Source organism: Triturus cristatus, chromosome 1_2 (genome assembly GCF_964204655.1).
Source record: "Triturus cristatus chromosome 1_2, aTriCri1.1, whole genome shotgun sequence".
Lineage (NCBI taxonomy): Eukaryota > Metazoa > Chordata > Amphibia > Caudata > Salamandridae > Triturus > Triturus cristatus.
Genome location: NC_140580.1, coordinates 663,302,305 through 663,322,903, shown reverse-complemented (window position 1 = coordinate 663,322,903; position 20,599 = coordinate 663,302,305). Strand labels below are relative to the sequence as shown.

Genomic DNA, 20,599 nt, shown 5'->3' with positions numbered 1-20,599 from the left:
GTTCCTGTATGAATAAGTATGTTTTTCTATAAGTGATTGTTTATAAGACTAAGTATGTGTAAGTTTCCGTAGAAGTAAGTGTGGTGGTGTGTGTATAACTGTATATGCAAATAAATGTATGTTTGATTCTTTATTAGCATGAGTGACTATGTGTGTGAGTAACTCTATGGATGAGTGGCGTTGTGTAACAAGATGTATAGGTGTATGAATACATATGATGAGTGAGTACATATATGAGTGACTGTAGAGGACTGTTGGTGAATGAGTGGATGTGTATGTGGTTCTTAGAATTATTGAAGATGTTGTTGTAATTGGTATTGGTATGTCCATTTTTTTGTAAATTTCAGTCTCCATTTTTGAATGTGTGTATTAAAGGTTATATTAGGGGAAGAAGAGGTCTGCTACTCTTTCACAAGGACGATGTGATCAGTGATGTCATCAGTGATGTCATTTGAGATGTCATCAGTGATGTCATGAGTGATGTCAGTGACCATGTCATGAGTGATGTAATATGTGACGTCATCAGTAGTGCATTGCGGGCGCGCGAGTTATAGTTAGCTGAACTAACTATAACGGGGAAATTTCATTGGTTTTTTACGAGTGAAATGTCCAGCTAACTATAACATGTGTGAAACCTTTGGTTTTTTCATTGAATTTCTAAGGTTTTTTAAATGCTAATTCCTAACTATAACGTGTGTGAAACCTATGGTTTTTTCAGTGAATTTGCAAGGTTTTTTAAATGCTAATTCCTAACTATAATATGTTTGAAACCTATGGTTTTTCCAGTGACTTTGCAAGATTTTTGAAATGCTAATTTCTAACTATAATGTGTGTGATTCCCATGGTTTTTTCAGTGAATTTGTATGGTTTTTTAAATGCAAATTTTTTTGTCATTTTTTGTAAGCCTTTTTATAAAATAATATATGTACTATATCCTGCATTATGGAAAGGTTTTTTTTTTATGCATTTTTTTCCGTGCGCGTACGGTAAGCTGACGGTACGCGCTTCGCAGGATACGCGTACGGTAAGCTGACGCTACGCGCTCTGGACGTCATTAGTACAGCGCGCCTACGTGATACGTGCGTGACGTACGCGTACACCCGGAAGCAACGTCGCGGTTACGCAGGGGCGTGTAATGCGCATGCGCGATACGCGATACGTGCGTGCCGTACGCGTATACCCGGAAGCAACGTCGCGGTTACGCAGGGGCGTGTAATGCGCATGCGCGAAAGTGACGTACGCGCTGCGTAAGCGCACCGTAAGCGTCACGTGCGCGCACGGCAGGTCATGTGACTTACAAAGAACACTTTTTATTGGTTGAAATTACTTTCAGTTCCAGAAACTTCCCACACCACACCCATTCCCCTCATTACTGCTTGAAAGAACACTTTTCATTGGTTGAAACTACTTTCAGTTCCAGATTCTTCCCACACCACACCCATTCCCCTCATTTCTGCTTGTGATTCTCTAGGAGCAGGAGCTGGATTGACATTGGGATACAATGGCAGAACAGCAGACCTCTTCTGAGAGTGAGGCCAGCAGCACCACCATGATCCAGAGAAGGAGGAAACAAAAGACTTCTTTTGTATGGGAGTATTTCACTTTTCCAGAGGGGGAGAAAAAGGTGAATGCTCAATTGGTCACTTGCACACTTTGTGGTCGTGTTTTATCAAGAGGAAATCCAAGGAGGAAATATTCCTTTGGAAATCACTCTATGAAGAGACACCTCCAGGACAGACACCCAAGGACCTTTGCTCGACATACTGGAGAAAACTCTTCAGTAAGTCACCAGAGCCCAGCCTCAGATGCTCAGCCGAGTACATCATCGGCAGCTCAGCTGATCCCTTCCTCTGTTGTTGGAGCATCACCTTCTTTTCCTTTGGACATCAACCCTCGATTTGGGAGTGTTGAAATGAGGTGTACAAAATGTGGTGGTCTTATTGTTTTTGGGGAGGTCAGTCTTCCCCTTATTAACAATAAGATAGACCAGCATGTTTGTAGACGCTCATAATACTCCCATTCTTTCTTTCCTCCATCCCTGTATGAACCCAACGGCTCTTATAAGAGCCAACCTTACCTCTCAACTTTTTTTTATTTTTTCTTTTAAACTTTTTTTTCTTTTTTTTTTTACCGTACGTGCACGGTAAGCGTATTTTTTTTTTTTTTCTTTTTAAAAACACTAAAAATCAATTACCACATCTCAAGATCCATGAGAAATTAATAACTAATTTTTAAAAATCTTTTTGAGATAAAGTGGACCAGACCACAAAGTATGCAAGTGACCAATTGAGCATTCACCTTTTTCTCCCCCTCTTGAAAAGAAAAATACTCCCATTCAAAAGAAGTCTTTTGTTTCCTCCTTCTCTGGATCATGGTGGTGCTGCTGGCCTCACTCTCAGAAGATGTCTGCTGTTCTGCCATTGTATCCCAATGTCAATGTCCACACATATACATGTTAATTTCAAATCTCAGTGCTTCCCCCTTTTTTTCAAATGTAATCACACATTTCTATTGGTTGAAAACCAACCCTTTTCCAAAAGTACCCTTCCCCCAACTTGACTTCTGCCTAGTACCCTTCCCCCAACTTGACTTCTGCCTGCTACCATAGCAACAGCTCATGGAACACTGCTGTGTGGAGTTAGGTCAGAAGTTCGCCACACAATGTTTCAATTCCACAGAGCAAGAGTGCTTGACTTTTCAAACCTAACAGCAAATCCAAAGTACTGTTCTTTGGTAACACATTTTTCTGTACCAATACAAAACATGCTTCTATAAATTTACACATACAGCCTAGTTTTTATTCTAGAATGGTATGAAACAGCCAATCAGTTCTTTTTTTTTAATGAAAAAAATATGTATGCCTCCATTTCCAAACTGTCTTTCATTTCTTTTTACCATTCTACTGAATTACACCTCCTGAGTGCATCCAGATCTCCTTGGAAGATGTTCACAGTGTGGATTGTAGGGCACAGCTATGTTTTCTGGAGTGAAAAGTTTGCAGAGAAAACAGGTATGGTGAGAGACCTTGCTTTGCCAAATGTAGACATTAAATGGATTGGTCAGAGAGGGTTAAAGTGGCACCAATTGATGCCATTGGTGAAATCCTTCATGCAAATCCAACACCCTGACCTCATAATAGTGCACTGTGGTGGCAATGACCTAGGCACTTTGACTGGGGTAGGTCTGGAAATGCTTATGAAGGACACCTTTGCACAACTGTTTTCACTTTTCCCTAAAACTGCCTTTGTGTTTTCTAACATATGCCAAAGGCAAAAATGGAACTGGTCCAATCATTTCTGTCCGCAGATTGACAAAGCAAGAAAGCACGTCAACAAATCTGTTTCTGCTTTCCTCCGTGACTATGGTATGGGTTCCATTTACCACAACAACTTGCGTTACGACATGCAAGACATTTATAGAGGAGATGGTGTGCACTTCAATGATGAAGGGAACAGAGTCTTCCTCTTGAACCTTCGACTCTGCATCGGTACTTACTTGTAGGTACCACTAAAAAATCACTTCATAAACACAACGGCTCTTTTTAGAGCCCCCTAATATCTAAACACTTAAATCTGAATTTTATTTCTTTTTTTCTTTTTTTTTCTACCGTACGCGTACGGTAAGCTTACCGTAAGCTTACCGTACGCGTACCCCGCAATTTTTTTTTAAAATCAATAAATGTTTTCTTTGAACTTTTCTGTCCTTCTTTGACCCCCTTACAAATGTTAGGGGGTCTGTAACTCTCCTCCTTGCCCCCTTTTCAAGATATCACTCTTTTTTTTCTGAGTGAAACACACGAAATGGCGGCCGCCGCTTCCTAGTTTCGACCGATTCGAATGTTTACTAAGATCTAACAGCCAATCAGAATCGCGCTCGCGCACGCCACCGTACGCGTACGGTAAGCGCACCCTAAGCGCACGGTAAGCTGCCACAGATATATATATTGATTTAAAGGCTATTTTCTCAGATTCTACTGAACAGATTTACACCAAACCTACAAAAGGCACTTCCTTGACCTGGGGACTACCTCTCTGCCAAATTTCATTAAATTCTGTTCAGCCGTTCGGGCTGTAGCCCTGTCTAAAGGTCCTATGGAAAAATGCATGGGAAAAACGCGTTTTGGGACCCCCCTTTTATCTCAGCCCCCGCTTGACGAATCCCCCCGAGACTTTCTGGGTAGGAGCGGAGCGTAGCGCCCCACCTATTTTGAAAAATTTGCGAGGATTCGTCGACCGGCGCCAAAGTTATTCAAAATAGAATGTTGCGGATTTCCTATGGAAACGTGGTCCTAACTATAACTACCTACTGGCGACCGCCAGTAGGTAATATATGTATATCTATATATATGTGCGTGTTAGATTCTGTTATGTATTTCAGTTAGCAGCTCCGCTATCAGTTCAGTACTCTTTGTTTATTGGGGCATGCTCAGCCATTCGCTTTTCTTTTTCTCACCCTCTAGTGCTGCCTTTGCTATTTAGTGAGGGTGAACAATGGTTTTTCCCAGTCCTGATGATCAACACTGTAACACGCAGAGTCCACATTTGTTTGCTCTTTTTATAGGTTTCTAGGTGTGGCATTATTAACTTCAATAACGACCACATTTTTTGTTTAAAATAAATGCACTTCAGTAAGGACAGGTTAATAATACATTTAACTAGTCATTCAGTACACGTAAGTGGCTCTACGCCAACAATTAATTGAATATGCTACTTACCAGTATGCATCTGTTCTTGGCATGTAGGGCTGCTGACATTCATATCTGTGCATAGATCGTCGTCTAGTGTTGGGTCCGGATGTTTGCACGTTGTTGTCCTGGAAGAGTCTTCGAAGTATCACGAGATAGGTGACTCCTCCCCTGGACCACAGTGCACATGGGCATCCTCTCCATCCTTAGATTGTTTTTCGCCATTGTGGCAGTGATGGAGTAGATACAGCAAGTGATGACCATGCTATACAGTAAGTCTGAGAGTTGCAGCTGCTACAGGCGCCGGGGAGGAGGGTGGGCGATATGAATGTCAGCAGCCCTACATGCCAAGAACAGATGCATACTGGTAAGTAACATATTCAGTTCGAGGCATGTGGGCTGCTGAATTCATATCTGTGCATAGAATACATAGCAGTACCTCCTATTAGCGGCGGCTACCCGTGCCAGCTGCAGCAGTCTGAAAAAGAGTTTTGAGAACAGCCTGTCCTACAGCTGCCTGCTGTTTTGAGTGTACATCTACGCAGTAGTGTTTGGTAAATGTATGTATAGTGGACCATGTGGCTGCTCTACAGATTTCCTGTAAAGGAATGTTTCCTAGGAAAGCCATGGACGCCCCTAACTTTCGTGTTGAGTGGGCTCGTGGGGGAATCGTTAATGTGCGTTTAGCTTTTTGATAGCAAATTTGTATACATTTAACGATCCATCTGGCTATCCCTGCTTTGGAAATGGCGTTGCCCTTGTGTTGTGGAGAAAAGGCAACGAAAAGTTGTTTTGTTTTCCTAAAGTCCTTAGTTCTGTCTATATAGTACATGAGGGCCCTCTTTACATCTAGTGTATGGAGCATTCTCTCTGCGACATTTTGTGGACTTGGAAAGAAAACCGGCAGTTCAATAGTTTGATTCATGTGGAACTGCGATATCACTTTGGGCATGAATTTGGGGTTGGTACGTAGTACAACTCTGTTTGCGTGAACCTGTATGAATGGCTCTTGAATGGTTAGTGCCTGGAGTTCACTAACTCTTCTTAACGAAGTGATTGCCACTAAGAAAGCTACTTTCCAGGTGAGGAATTGAATCTCACATGAATGGAGAGGTTCAAAGGGTGGACCCATTAATCTGGTGAGGACCACATTGAGGTTCCACACCGGTGCCGGTGGGTGTCTTGGGGGAATTACTCGTTTGAGTCCCTCCAGGAAGGCTTTGATGGCAGGCACTCTGAATAAAGAGAGGTGCTGCCTGTTTTGAAGATAGGCTGCTATCGCGGTTAAATGGATACGTATTGAATTGTATGCCAGATTGCATCGGTATAAGTGTAAGAGGTAACAGATGATATTTTGAATGGATGCGTCTAGCGGGTTGATGTCATTGTTGTTGCAGTAAATGACAAACCTCTTCCATTTAGCCGCATTGCAAGCTCTGGTAGTGGGTCTTCTGGCCTCCTTGATGATATCCATACAGTCAGGTGGCAGGTTTAGGTAGCCAAACTCTAAGACTTCAGGAGCCAGATTGCCAGGTTCAGCTGTTGCGGATCTGGGTGCTGAATTTCGCCATGGTTCTGCGTTAAAAGTGCGGGTTTGATCCGCAGCCTTTGATGCGGCACCACGGAAAGTTCTAGAAAGGTGGTGTACCATGGTTGGCGCGCCCATGTGGGAGCAACTAGGATGAGTGTCAGTGAGTGTTCTCGCAGTTTGCGTGCCACTAGCGGTATCAATGGCGCTGGGGGAAAAGCGTACGCAAATCTGCCGGACCAGTTCATCCATATCGCATTGCCCTGTGACTGCGGATGTGGGAACCTGGCGGCAAAGCTTTGGCATTTTGCGTTTTCGTTTGTGGCGAATAGGTCAATCTCTGGATGACCCCACTGTTGGAAGTACGGTTGGAGTACTGACGGATGTAGCTCCCACTCGTGCATCTGGTGGCTTTGTCTGCTGAGCAGATCCGCCATCTGGTTGTCCTTGCCGGGGAGGTGTTCCGCCATGAGGAATATGTTCCTCTGAATGGCCCACTTCCACATGCTCTGAGCCAGATGAGACAACTGTGGAGAGTGTGTTCCTCCCTGCTTCTGTATGTAGTACATGGCAGTCATGTTGTCCGTTCGGATCAACACGACTTTGTTGCACAAGTGTACTTTGAATGCCTTCATGGCTAGGAAGATTGCCATCAGTTCCAGAACGTTGATGTGCATCTTCTTTTGTTGTGTCGTCCATAGTCCCTGCACTGTGTAAGTGAGTACATGAGCTCCCCAACCCTGGAGAGAGGCGTCCGCTGTCAGTATTATTTGTGGCACAGGCTCGTGGAACGGTCGGCCCTTGCAAAGGTTTTGTGGACTCCACCAATGCAGAGAGTTGTATGCCCGACCGCTCACCAACACTAGGTCTTTTAATTGCCCGTGAGCCTGATTCCATTGACGTGCCAAGCACTCCTGAAGCGGGCGCATGTGTAGTCTCGCGTGCGGGACTATGAAAATGCAGGAGGCCATCATGCCTATCAACTGCATGAACACTCGCGCAGGAAGGGAGTGTTGAGGTTTGAACTTTGAGATCAGCAATTGCATGCTGTTGATCCTCACTAAATTTGGCTGAGCTGTGGCTGCCAGAGTGTTTATGGTTGCGCCCAGGTACTGTCGTACGTGTGCGGGTTGGAGATGTGATTTTGGGTAATTTAGTGAGAATCCCAGACTGTGAAGAAGGTGAATGGTGAGGGACATGTGGCTGGCACATTGCTGGGCTGACTTCGCCTGAACAAGCCAGTCGTCCAGGTAAGGGTAGACGTGAATGTGTTGTCTCCGTAGATGTGCAGCCACCGTAGCTAGGCACTTGGTGAAAACCCTTGGTGCTGTCGTCATTCCGAAGGGGAGAACTTTGAATTGATAGTGATGGTCCTGAATAGTGAACCTGAGATATTTCCTGTGTGATGGGTGTATGGGTATGTGGAAATACGCATCTTTGAGGTCTAGTGTGGCTACGAAGTCTCCCTGACTGAGCAGCGGGAGAACCTGCTGTAGGGTGAGCATATGGAAATGCTCTGAGAGAATGTAGTGGTTGAGGGGTCTCAGGTCTAGTATAGGTCTGAGCGACCCGTCCTTTTTTGGGATTAAGAAGTACAGAGAGTACACCCCTGTCCCCTGCTGGTCGACGGGCACGACCTCTATAGGACCTTTTTGCAGCATACTTAGCACTTCCTGCTGCAATAATGCCAAGTGCTCTACGGACATAGGACGGTGCTTTGGCGGTACTTTGGGTGGAGTGGATGTTAATTCGAGACAGTAACCGTGCTGGATAATGTCTCTGACCCACGTGTCTGTGGTGATGGTTTTCCTTCCACGTGGACAGGAACCGCTGGAGTCTCCCCCCCGACAGGTGTTCTGTGGTCGGGGGAAGGGAGAGGGCGTCACTGTTTGTTTTTGGGTGAGGACCTGGTGTTACCGTAACCACGTCCTCTGCCCTTGGTGCTGGAGCCACGATATCCACCTCTGTTGGTTTTACCGTAGGTACTCTGTGTGTTGCCTTTAGTGTATTGCTGCTGTGACCCCTGACCTCTAGCTGCTCCTCTATTCCCGGGGCGACGAAAGGAGCCACTGCGAAACTGCTGCGTCTGCAGAGCCCCCATTGATTTGGCAGTGTCAGTGTCTTTCTTAATTTTCTCGAGGGTAGTGTCAACTTCAGGGCCGAATAAGTAGTCGGGGTTGACTGGTTGATTTAAGATGTTGTTCTGAATCTCCGGCTTGAAGCCTGAGATTCTCAACCATGCGTGTCGTCTCAACATGACGCTTGTGTTGATTGCCCTCGCCGCTGTGTCGGCAGCATCCAGGGCGCACTTGATGGATGCATTGGTAAGGAGTTGTCCCTCTCTGATGAGGAGCTCCGCTGCCTCTTTATATTCGTCTGGCAAATGTTGGAGTAGTGATTCTAGTGTGTCGTAGTGGGAACGATCATAACGGGCCAGGAGTGCCTGTGTGTTGGCAATGCGCCAGATGTTTGCTGCTTGCGCTGCAATCCTTTTGCCTGATGTCTCCAGCACTTTGGACTCTTTGTCTGGGGGAGGAGCATCACATGTTGTCTGCGAATGGGCTCGTTTGCGAGCGTTAGCAACTACCATGGAGTCCAAAGGTAACTGACCCCTAATGTACATAGGGTCTCCGGGTGCAGGCTTGTATTTTTTTTCAATCCTGGGGTTTAGCACCCGTGCCCTGGTTGTTTCCTTAAAAATGTCTTTTGCAGGTTTGAGAACTCCTTTCAACATGAAGGGGTTTTTACAGTTCTTTCGGAAGAGGCGAAAGTGTCCACCAAGAAGTCTTCTTCGACTGTGTCAGAATGGAGTTGTACTCCATGATTGGCAGCAGCCCGTTCTATGAGGGCATTGAAGGCAGCAGTGTCCTCTGTGGGAGATGTCTTTGTGCTGTAAAGCTGTGTGTCATGGGTATCTGGTGCGGTACCCTGGTCTGTAGGGTCATCCCATGCTTGATCTGGGTATTGCAGATGCTCGTTAGGATCGACATCCCCAGGGTCGGTGGTATCATCCCCCATATAGTCCTCTACTGCGTCTGTCTCTGAAGGCGTAGGAGAAAAGGACTGGGGATCCTGAAGGGAGGGTTGTAAGCGTTCATGAAGCAGTGGCTCCGACCCTGCTGGCAATTTGTGCTTGAGAGGGATTCTGTAGGAGTCCAATCCCCTCTCTGGTCCGATTTTCCGCTTGCGGAGCATCAGTCTACCGGTGTTGGCGTCGATGAATTGTGGCTGTGAAGGCTCAAGATCTGTGTGTCCAGGAGACGGGGACTGTGTCTGTCGGACACGTGTTCGGATCTCGAACATCTTCGGCGCCGTGGACGGCGGCAAGCCAAACGTGATGTTGGTCGGCGCCGAGGGTGCTTTCGGAGCCTTGTGCGTGTCGGGGCCCGATGTGGATAGGAGGGCTGCCCGTTCCCTGATGCGTTGCAACGAAGCCGCGACCTGTTGCACGGAGAACGCCGAAGGCTCTTTGGAACCGGTCGGCACCTTGGAGGTAGGCGTCGACTGCTTTGGAGCCATGGGGTCATCGATCCGAAGAGAGGCATCGACGGTCGTTGGAGTCGACGACTTTGCGGGCGTCGCTGTTTACGACGTCGACGCAGATGGAGCGGCCATTTTGACTTTGGTGGTCGTGGTCGTGGCCGACGACTTCGGTCCCAGAGGCGCTTTGTGGGGACCGAGGGCCTTTTTCTTCGGGTCGGCACCGATATCCGCTGCAGTGAGCTCGACGCCGAAATCCCTTTTACTGCGTTCGGGCCGATGGCCTTTGCTGGCGTAGAAGGAGTGAAGGGCTTCGAGGCCTTCGAGCCGATTACAGCCAGTTTCACTTTTGGTTTCGTTGGAACTGGAGCGACGATTGGTTTCGGTTTAGTTGAAGGGAAGCCAGTCGTTTTCGGTAATAATGGCTCGTTCGTAATGTTCGAGGCCGGGCCTGAAGGCGGGGCCGAAGAACTTTGAGATTGATCTCGGGTAAGGCCCGGAGGCGATCCCTCGACCTGAGCCTTATGATGACGCATTTTGTCGGCCTCCGTATCGACGGGTGGGCCTAGCTCCTCGCTAGAGCTATCTTCTTCGGCCCCAAAGGCCTCATCGTAGTCTCCTACCTCGTCGATGGCTTCTTCCCTTTGAAAAAGCACATCATCGTCGTCTTCCGATCGGGAGTCGTGTTCGGAAGCGGGGCTGGAGTCTACTTCTTCCACGCTCTCGGCGTCCTCGTCTTCGGTGCTGAAGATGTTGGCCGGGGTAGGCGCAGATTGCTGCGCTTCTAATCTCGCCGCCCGTCGATTCCGGAGAGTCTTCTTCGATCGGAATCGAGCACAGGCCATACATTTCGACTCATCGTGATCCGGTGAGAGACATTTGTTGCATACCGGTTGGACGTCGATGTGTGGGTATTTTGCGTGGCATAAAGGACACCGTTTGAATGGAGTCCTCGATTCCATCGTCGATGGAAGTTCGATGTTCGGACCAAACGGATCCGAAAAGCTGGAAAAAGGTTCTAAAGTACTAAAGAAACTAGTCGATACCGAACGGGAACAGTACCGACGATAACTAAAGGCCTTTTGGCCTTAATCTGAATTTTCCTAACTTGAGCTAAGATAAGCACATCCGAACCCAATGGCGGAAAAAAACAATCTAAGGATGGAGAGGATGCCCATGCGCACTGTGGTCCAGGGGAGGAGTCACCTATCTCGTGATACTTCGAAGACTCTTCCAGGACAACAACGTGCAAACATCCGGACCCAACACTATGCGGCGATCTATGCACAGATATGAATTCAGCAGCCCACATGCCTCGAACATTTTATTTACAGGTATTTTGAGTGACACCATTTTTTATTACTTTTAACAATTTATGTTGTTTGTCAGTTTCTCCAGAACATAATGTTCCAGCCCTCGTCTATGTCCCAGTCCATGCTTTCCTTTTCACTCCCTTGCTTGTCCTCATCGAGTCATAGTGGATCTCAGTACTCCCTGCAAGCACGCCTTGCAGCCATAACCCTAAGTCAAGTGTGTTCTGTCCACAGGTAACAGTGTCAACATAACCTCGGCAAAATCAACCTCTCTTCACAGAGAGGAAGCACAGAATTACTCAAGTGATGTGTGTCGGAGGACCAAGATGTCGGCACCGACAAAACACAAGTGACTTCTTTTAATTTGATATCAATGGTTTCATGCCCTGTATGGCCAAACTCTCATTTATCAAGCATTAAGCCGAGTATAGATTAAGTAAGAAGCAAGATTGATATGAAATAAAAAGCAGGCCTATTCTGAGGAACCTTTCATGGGAAAAAAACAGAGATTTGCTGTCATCAATAATGCACGGCTGTCATTTTCTTTTCATAAGGCTCCTTTCAAAAGTGATTCGATGTATAAGGTGGGCAGAAGAACCTATGAGTATAGGCTCATAGTATTTTACCCACTGTGATAGTCTGTTCAATCTCCAACTCAGACCTATTTAAAGCACCTTTAGTATTGTTGTTATTGGTGGACTACAGCTTGAAGTGAGATCACAGAAGCCGAAATAAGTCTACATCATTAACTCTAGAAACAAAACCAAAGTCTGAATAACAACAATCCTCATAGTAACCTTATTGCACCTAACAAACTAACTGTGTGCTCTTTAAAGTCAGTAGGGACTTGCCCAAACTCTGTCTTTTTCTTCCACCCTTCATGTATCCTTGATCATATGCAACCCATCACCAACCACTGATTTCATTTCTATAGATTGCCTCTGACCAATGGCATTCTGCCCAATACCCACAAACAAATCCCCCATAAGAATTGTTCTGTGTCAATGCTCTACCACTGGTTGTCTCAGAGGCCTCATTGTTAACATTCATCAAACTTGTGACATTCTGTTTTCAGCATAACAACTTATTTAATGGTAAGTATTTCTTGCACCGCTGGTTCCTCAACCTTTGGGTCCTATTTTGTGGTTTTCCACTTTAACTTTCATGCAGTTATCTGCCATAGGTCACATGTACTAATGGGATAACAAAAGTCTCAACACAGTCTTCCATTGTTGAATGTAGTGGACAATAGCGTATTTACATGTATATTTGCTAGGGACTTCAAGATGGTGATCTACCCCCCTAAGCAACAGATGGACTTCATGAACAATGTGTCATAGCACCTACTTTTTTTTGAAGCCTCATTACTTCAGGCTGCTACATTGGGGACACTTCACACCCTCTAGGTAATAACGTCACTTTCCTAATGGCACTGATTCGGATGGTGTCTCAAGCTAGAAAGTGAGATTTCAATCTGGGTTACACCCACCTCTGCTTCTTTAACCTCATAGTTGGCAATCTGCGGAGACAACCATGATATCAAGTCTCAAAGTGGTGGCACAAATACTGCAGCCAGCTAAAGCGGGCATATTTTAACTTAAGTTTTACTAGCTCCAACACAATGCCTCTAAAAATAAAAATAAAGTTGGGGACCAATCAAGCAAACCTGTCGACTACATGCCCAGCTTATGCATGTGGTGCACAGGGCAGACGTTGAAAACATTAGCCACTCACCAGACCTCCTCAACAGCCCTACAAAACAATCACATCCTCAGTGACTTTCAATCTGCTTCCTATCCAGCTAAGGAACAGGAACCCCACTTCTAAACACAGAGTAAGTGCTGCTTGCCGCCCTAGATGAAGGAAAGATCTGGTCCCTCCTACTAGCTCAGTTCTCTTATTTTGAACATCATGAATTGTGGGGTTTTCGAGAACTGGCTGAAGGAGATGACAAACCCAGAGAACACAGAATTGGCTTACCTCATACCTGGACAGTCGGGCCCTCCAATATAAACTTTACTTCTTCCTCTTAAAAGACAATCAAAATGTCACAAAATAACAATATTGTCAATGATAAAGTTCAATATGTATCTGATTCCACTAGCCTAAACTGCAGAGGTCTATAACATTGGCATCTAAATGTATGAAACCATACAGAGTTGCCCCTAAAAATTAAAGAGGAGCACATTCCACAAGTCCCAAGTGGGGACCTTCCTTTACTGACCATGCTGCTGAACAGAACTTTGATAGTAAACGATAAAACTATCTTGCCTCACAATTTATACGTTACCTACACAGGCCTCCATGCAAAGTATATACATAAACCACAAAGGGCCTGCAGAGGCTTCAGGTTAAAATGTGCATGTCACATAACCCAAGCTTTGAGACAAATGCACTTGTACCAGTGTGGGAAAGAAACAAATCTGCAAGGTCTATAAAGCGATGCATATCCAGAACTCGGACTCTCTCAGGATGTTCTTCACACTCAGCAAGCAAACTAAACACTCAAGGTCCGCACCACACAAACTACTTACCGCCCAACCACAAAAGGTCTGAGGGTAGACAGACATACACTGCTTACTTCCTCTAAAACCAATATCTTTTCCACCTCCGACTCAACATAAACTGCCCTGGGTGACAGAGATTCACCTATTTTGACTGGCTTTCGTTAGCCACAGGAGGGACAGAGGGCCCTGGCTAAACCATGTGACAACAGATACAAAAACATTTTGAATACCCCACCATTTATCGTCCTCTCCCTTGCACTGAAGCACCTGTGAAGCATTATGAGAGCTGTACAAACCCCCCAAACACCTAACTATATAAATGAGCTAGACATGCATATTCAAATGTCACATTGGTGAAGATATACCGCATTGAAGCATACTAACATAGATAAGCTCACCAAGCTCCCATGGACCAACATAGAGCCAATTTGCTCTAGGTTTTTTGCATGGTCTAAGCTAGTCAGGCAACAGGGATAAGCTTAACCATCTCAAGGTGGATACACACCACTCTGTGAAGACCTGTTAAGTATGACCTAAGTGCCATCATACATGTGCTTGTGGACGGACATGCTTAAATCGATGACCTACAGACCGCAGTAACATTATAAATGCAGAACTTTCTTTGTGAAATGGAGGAGGCGGCAGTCTCACACCCATGTAATGTAAAGTTCAAATGCATAGAAAAATGTAACATAATTCACTCTGTGCTTAACTTGGTGGAAATATGAGAACAAATAAGTGCAGAAGCCTAAAGTTTTTGTTAGGAGCCAGCCTTCAACACAGCCCAATGCGGGGGCTGCCAAATACCAAAGCTGCCTAGATTTGATTCCGCCTCATGCATCTTTCCTATTTACCACCACCTAAACACTTCCTGTCATCAACTCACTCTTGCTGGTTCTTATTTTATACCATGTCTCGGCATTCGTCACTGTCTTCCCATCATTCTCCTTCTTCCTTTCAGATTTCTTCTCTCTTGCTCTGGATCAAGGTGTGATGATGGCAAATAAGCCTTAGTTCCCAACAAGCTTTGGCAAAGTAAATAGGTCTCACCTTTGGGATCTATTGGCTTAGCCAATACATTTTAGCCATGCAGTACAACATACCCAATTCTCTGTAGCATAGCTACATTAAAAAAAAGCCTATTGAGTCATTTGGTACCAAATAATGCAGTCATTTTTCCCCCCTTTTTATTTGCTGATCCAACTCGGGGAAAAAAAGGCCGGAAAGGTTTTTGTTTTTTTGGAAAGTGGGTGATGAAGAATCAGGCAGGAGCGCACAGAAGCAGCACCTGGGAAAAAGCAAGTGGAGGGGAAGAAACATCAGTGCACAGTAAGGGCTGAAGCAACACAGAGGGTGCAGATAAAAAACGTGGAGGGCACAGGTGGGGCACAAACAGGCGAGAGAGAAAGAGACATAGAGCTGGGATGGGGAGAAGCACACAGGGGGAAAGCAACGCAGATGGGGCACACACGAAGGCGAGCGAATTACGGAAGGGAGTGGTAAAGAACCACATGGGCACAAGAGGGTAACGCAAAGAGTGGATGAGAAGCACACTATGGACACAGTTGAAAAACACATGCACTCTCAAGGAGTGCTTAAACAAAAAAGAAGCACTTAAAAAAGCGAGCAGTGAAGAATTCAATAATGAACTCAAGGAAGGACAAGCAAAAAAAGAGGAAGGTAAACCACTAACAAATAAGAAGCAAACATATGACGGTCACACTTAAGTTAACCAATGGTAAGAATTTGGCAGGCTCTAAGCCCACCCTAAGCTAACGATCCGTCTTGCAACAACCCTCTGATGTGTGGTCTAGTAGGAGAGACCTAAAATGAATGTTCGCGCCCACCACTTGCAACCTCTGCACAGATTCAACACTACTTTCAGCCATGCAGTGAATTCAATAGTGCTCTTTCAATATGCAACGCATAATGAAATCTGCACTTTATTACTCTGGTGGGCAGTAATTCTTTGAAAAGACTTGTCAAAAATATTTCTTAATAGCAATTATTCTAAATTAAGCACAAGGTCTGTGACTAAAAACATTTTGTTCCAAGCAAGGTATGACTCACCGCTCCCAGTCGGGAAACTCTTGAAGGCTCTGCCTTGTGAAGGTCACCAGACCAGTGGGTCCTAAAAAAGAATCCACAGACAGTGATCACATTAGAAGCTGGATATTATTCATTTTAAGAGAAGGTAGTGCAGGTACTGGTGGATGGAAAACTAGCTTACTGACAAAAGCAGTAACATAGGAAGAACATATGGACCAAGTCGGAAAAAGGAATACAAAACCATGAGGATGTGAGCTCTGGTCCAATTGAGAACAAGTGGCCTGCAAAAGTCTGGATTTAGTGGGCTTGAAACGTGTGAGGGGAGTCTAAAAAAGCAGAAGCACTGGATAAATATTGCACCAACCATGTATCAATGAAAGCAGACTTCGGGGTGCCACTGAAAACAACTGTTGCTGAAGTGCAAATCACTGTACATTGTAGCCTTTAACTTGTAATGACATGTCAGGTGTGACACATAACTCAGGTGTTAAGGCAGTAGCAGAGTCTAATTAGAGACTATGGGGCATATGTATCAGGCCCTTTTCCCGTTTGCAAACGAGCACATTCTCAGAATCGGCCCGTTTGCGAACGAGAAAAGGCCATTTGAGATGTATCATCCCAAAAGGGAATCACAAATTAGAGAATCGCAAAATTTGCGATTCTCTATTTTGCGATTGCATTTAAGGAATCACAAATTGCGATTCCTTAAATGCAATGTATGAAGCACAGAAAAAGTGTGATTTGGCCTTAAGGAATCGCAAATTACCACCAACTTCAAGTTGAAAAATGCACTTTTTTGCATTTTTCAAAGTGCCGTGTGGCGCACATGGGCATGTATGTGCGCCACATGTGCACACATACATACATACATATTTCAGCGGTGCAACAGGGTGTCCTTTTGACACCCTGGCACCCTTGAAATTGCATTCTCATTTTGCGATTCTTAAATTGCGAATCGCAAATTGAGAATATCTTCCCATTCTCTAGCCCATAGGAATGAATGGGAAGGTATTCCTTAATTGCGATTCGCAATTTTATAATCGCAATTAAAGAATGCCAAGGAATCGCAAAACATTTGCGAATTTTTTATTACATCCCGTTTTGCGATTATCAAATAGCGATTCCCTAAAAATCGCTATTTGAGAATCGCAATAACGGTATTTGATACATATGCCCCTATGACACCACCACTAGCTGTGGTATACTCCCATGACAGTCCTCCATTTCATAATGTCGGGATGCAGGTTGGAATAAAAATGTGTTCCATAAATGTTTTACTTGTTTGATTGCAGGTTACTCCAGTAAACGTGTGTCATTTTTGTGACTTTCTACTCTGTGTAGGAGCACATTTGCATTCTCTCAAAAAGTCTCTGGAGGAAGCACTTCAAGGCACATTTATATGAGATGACATTACTACGGTCATAATATGCTTGCACTTGCATGCCACAAGTAAGTGGAGTAGTAGACTAGACAAAAAATCTACATGCAATTCTATTTTCCTTTCTACAGTCGCATCCATCATTTTAAATGTATCCTGCTGAATTACATGCACAACCACGTTTCTGTAGTGATTACCCCATAGTTCAAAAGGAATATGCTACTTACCAGTTTGCATCTGTTCTTGGCATGTAGAGCTGCATATCTACACACTTTTGCATAGATCGCCATCTGGTGTTGGGCCCGGATGTTTGCAGTTTGTTTTTCCTCTTGGAAAGTCTTTGGAAGTCACGAGGTCGGTGACTCCTCCTTTGGTTCGTATTGCGCATGGGCTTCGGCTCCATCCTCAGATTGTTTTTCGCCAGCAGGGAAAGATGGAGCGTAGTAGTAATAGTAAAGAAACCCATGTGTGTTGTATCTAAATAAGATAGACTGGAACGGATACAGGTAGCCAGGGAGGCGGGTGGGCGTGTGTAGATCTGCAGCTCTACATGCCAAGAACAGATGCATACTGGTAAGTAGCATATTCCGTTCGAGGCATATGAGCTGCAGATTACACACTTTTGCATAGACTATATAGCAGTACCCAACCCTAGCGGCGACCACCAGTATCCGTTGCAGTGGTTTGGAACAGTGTTTTTAGTACAGCCTGGCCTACACTAGCTTGTTGCTTGGTTTGCACATCTACACAGTAATGTTTTGTAAAAGTGTGCGGTGTTGACCATGTCGCTGCTTTGCAGATGTCATCTAATGGTATGTTCCCTAGAAAAGCCATAGAAACTCCTATCTTCCTTGTAGAGTGGGCTTTAGGGGGAACAGATAGCGTGCGTTTTGCTTTGTGGTAGCAAATCTGTATGCATTTTACAATCCACCTAGCTATCCCCGATTTAGAGATGGGGTTGCCTTTATGTGGTGGAGAGAAAGAGACAAATAACTGTTTGGTCTTTCTGAAAGGTTGTGTTCTTTGGATATAGTAAAGCAAGGCCCTTTTAACATCCAGTGTGTGTAGAGCCCTTTCCGTAACAGTTTGAGGTTGTGAGAAAAAAAACGGTAACTCTACCGATTGGTTCAGATGGAAGGGGAAATGACTTTGGGTAGGAATTTTGGGTTGGTGCGGAGTACAATCTTGTTCTGATGCATTTGGAGAAAAGGTTCCTGTATAGTGAGTGCTTGTATTTCACTGACCCTCCTAAGGGAAGTGATGGCCACCAGGAAAGCTGTTTTCCATGTGAGAAATTGCAGCTCACATTTGTGTAAAGGTTCGAAAGGCGGCCCCATTAGCCTTGTGAGAACTATATTTAAGTTCCACACAGGTGGGGGTGGTACTCTGTGTGGAATTACTCTTTTGAGGCCTTCCATGAAGGCTTTTATGGCAGGCACCCTGAAAAGTGATAGGTGCTGTCTGTTCTGTAGGTAAGCAGCAATTGCTGCGAGGTGTAACCGAATGGATGTATATGCTAGGTTACACCTTTGTAGATGGAGCAACTAACATATGATGTGCTGTATGGATACATCTAGAGGGTTGATTGTGTTGTTATGGCAGTAAACAACAAATATTTTCCACTTTGCGGCGTAGCATGCCCTAGTAGTAGGGCGTCTAGCTTCTCTGATAATGTTCATGCAATCAGGGGGAAGGTTAAGGTATCCGAATTCTAGGATCTCAGGAGCCAGATCGCAAGGTTGAGCTGAGCTGGGTCCGGGTGCCTGATCTCTCCATGGTTCTGGGTTAGGAGGCATGGTGAGAGGTGTAACTTTTGGTGTGGCACTACCGAGAGTTCCAGCAGCGTGGTGTACCACGGTTGTCTGGCCCATGTTGGAGCTACCAGGATGAGCGTGAGGGAGTGCTGTTGTAGCTTTCGCACCACTAATGGAATTAGTGGGAGAGGTGGAAAAGCGTACTCAAATTTGCCTGACCAGTTCATCCATATCGCATTGCCTTTGGACAAGGGGTGTGGGTATCTGGCGGCGAAGCTTGGGCATTTTTTGTTTTCGTGGGTGGCGAAGAGATCTATCTGAGGATGCCCCCACATCTGAAAGAACAGGTGAAGAACCTGTGGGTGAAGTTACCACTTGTGGATCTGCTGTGTCTGCCTGCTGAGCATATCTGCTATGGTGTTTTGGACTCCTGGGACATGTTGGGCTAGGAGAAAGATTTTGTGTGGAATTGCCCATCTCCATATGCTCTGTGCTAGTTGAGAGAGCTGTGGAGAGTGTGTGCCCCCCTGTTTTTGAATGTAGTACATGGCAGTCATGTTGTCTGTGCGCATCAGGACTGCCTTGCCTGAAATCTGCGCCTGAGAGGATTTCAGAGCTAGAAAGATTGCCAGTAACTCCAGATGGTTGATGTGGAGTAACTTTTGTTGCGGCGTCCATGTGCCCTGCACTGTGAGTTGTAACAGATGAGCTCCCCAGCCGGAGAGCGATGCGTCTGTTAGTATTATTTGTGGAACCGGGTCCACTGCAGAGAGCGATGGGTGCGACCGTCTACCAACACCAGATCTGTCAGTTGCCCCTGGGCCTGGTTCCACTGGCGTGCTAAGCACTCTTGGAGTGGACGCATCTGGAGTCTTGCGTGAGGGACTATGAAAATGCACGAGGCCATCATCCCTATCAGTTGCATAAACACTCTTGCTGGGAGAGAGTGTTGAAGTATGAATTTTTGACGCAAAGCCTGGATGCTTGCAATCCTGGCAGGATTGGGATAGGCTATGGATTTGATGTGTCTATGGTGGCACCGAGGTATTTTATTGTGTGGGATGGTATCAGCTGGGACTTTTGGTGGTTCACCGTGAAACCTAGCTGGTGAAGTAGTTGGATTGTAGTGGCGGTGTGGTGTACACATTGGTTGTAGGACGTGGCTTTTATTAGCCAGTCGTCCAAATATGGGAAGACGTGAATGTGCTGTCTTCTGAGGTGTGCCGCCACTACTGCTAGGCACTTGGTGAATACCCTTGGTGCTGTTGTGACCTCGAACGGGAGCACCTTGAACTGGTAGTGTTGCCCGTCCACTACGAATCTGAGGTACTTTCTGTGAGCATGGTGTACTGGAATGTGAAAGTATGCGTCTTTCAATTCCAGTGTGGTGAGAAAGACGTTCTGGGAGTAGACCCCTAAATTTTGCTGATTGATGGGGACTTGCTCTATGGCTTGTTTTTGCAGGAGGGAGATTACCTCCTGTTTTAGTAACGTGGCATGTTCTTGTGACATTGGGCGTTGCCTGGGTGGAATGTTTGGGGGGGTAGATGTTAATTCTAGGCAGTATTCATCAACCCACAAAGTAGAAGAGACGAGGGATAGAACTGTCTCTGACTCCCTCATACACACTTAATCACACACAACAGAGACATAATATAACAGGAAAAAGGCAAGTGTAGCAGTCTAGGATGCTTGAAAGTGGGAAAATCAATAGATTTTATAATACTGCCCTCACACACCCGAGAGTGTCATGCTTCATCATTGGGCCGCATCATACACCAAGGTGCAGACCAACACCTTTGGTGGAGCGCAATTTTTTTTAGAATGAATGATGAAAGCAGGTGGTGAGGGTAAAGTATAAAGACAGAACAGTCAGAATAAACACAAAATTGTGCTTCTGAAAGAG

At 45.4% G+C, this 20,599-nt stretch overlaps 1 protein-coding gene across 2 annotated transcripts in view; it reads right to left on the bottom strand.

The window, feature by feature from the left end:
• PARG (poly(ADP-ribose) glycohydrolase) overlaps window positions 1-20,599 on the bottom strand; it is a 722,753-nt gene that overhangs the window by 268,216 nt on the left and 433,938 nt on the right. For both annotated transcript variants that reach the window (XM_085608405.1, XM_085608413.1), the window contains exon 11: window positions 15,583-15,643. In XM_085608405.1, the coding sequence (XP_085464531.1) occupies window positions 15,583-15,643 (61 nt within the window). The remainder of the gene's footprint in view (window positions 1-15,582; window positions 15,644-20,599) is intronic.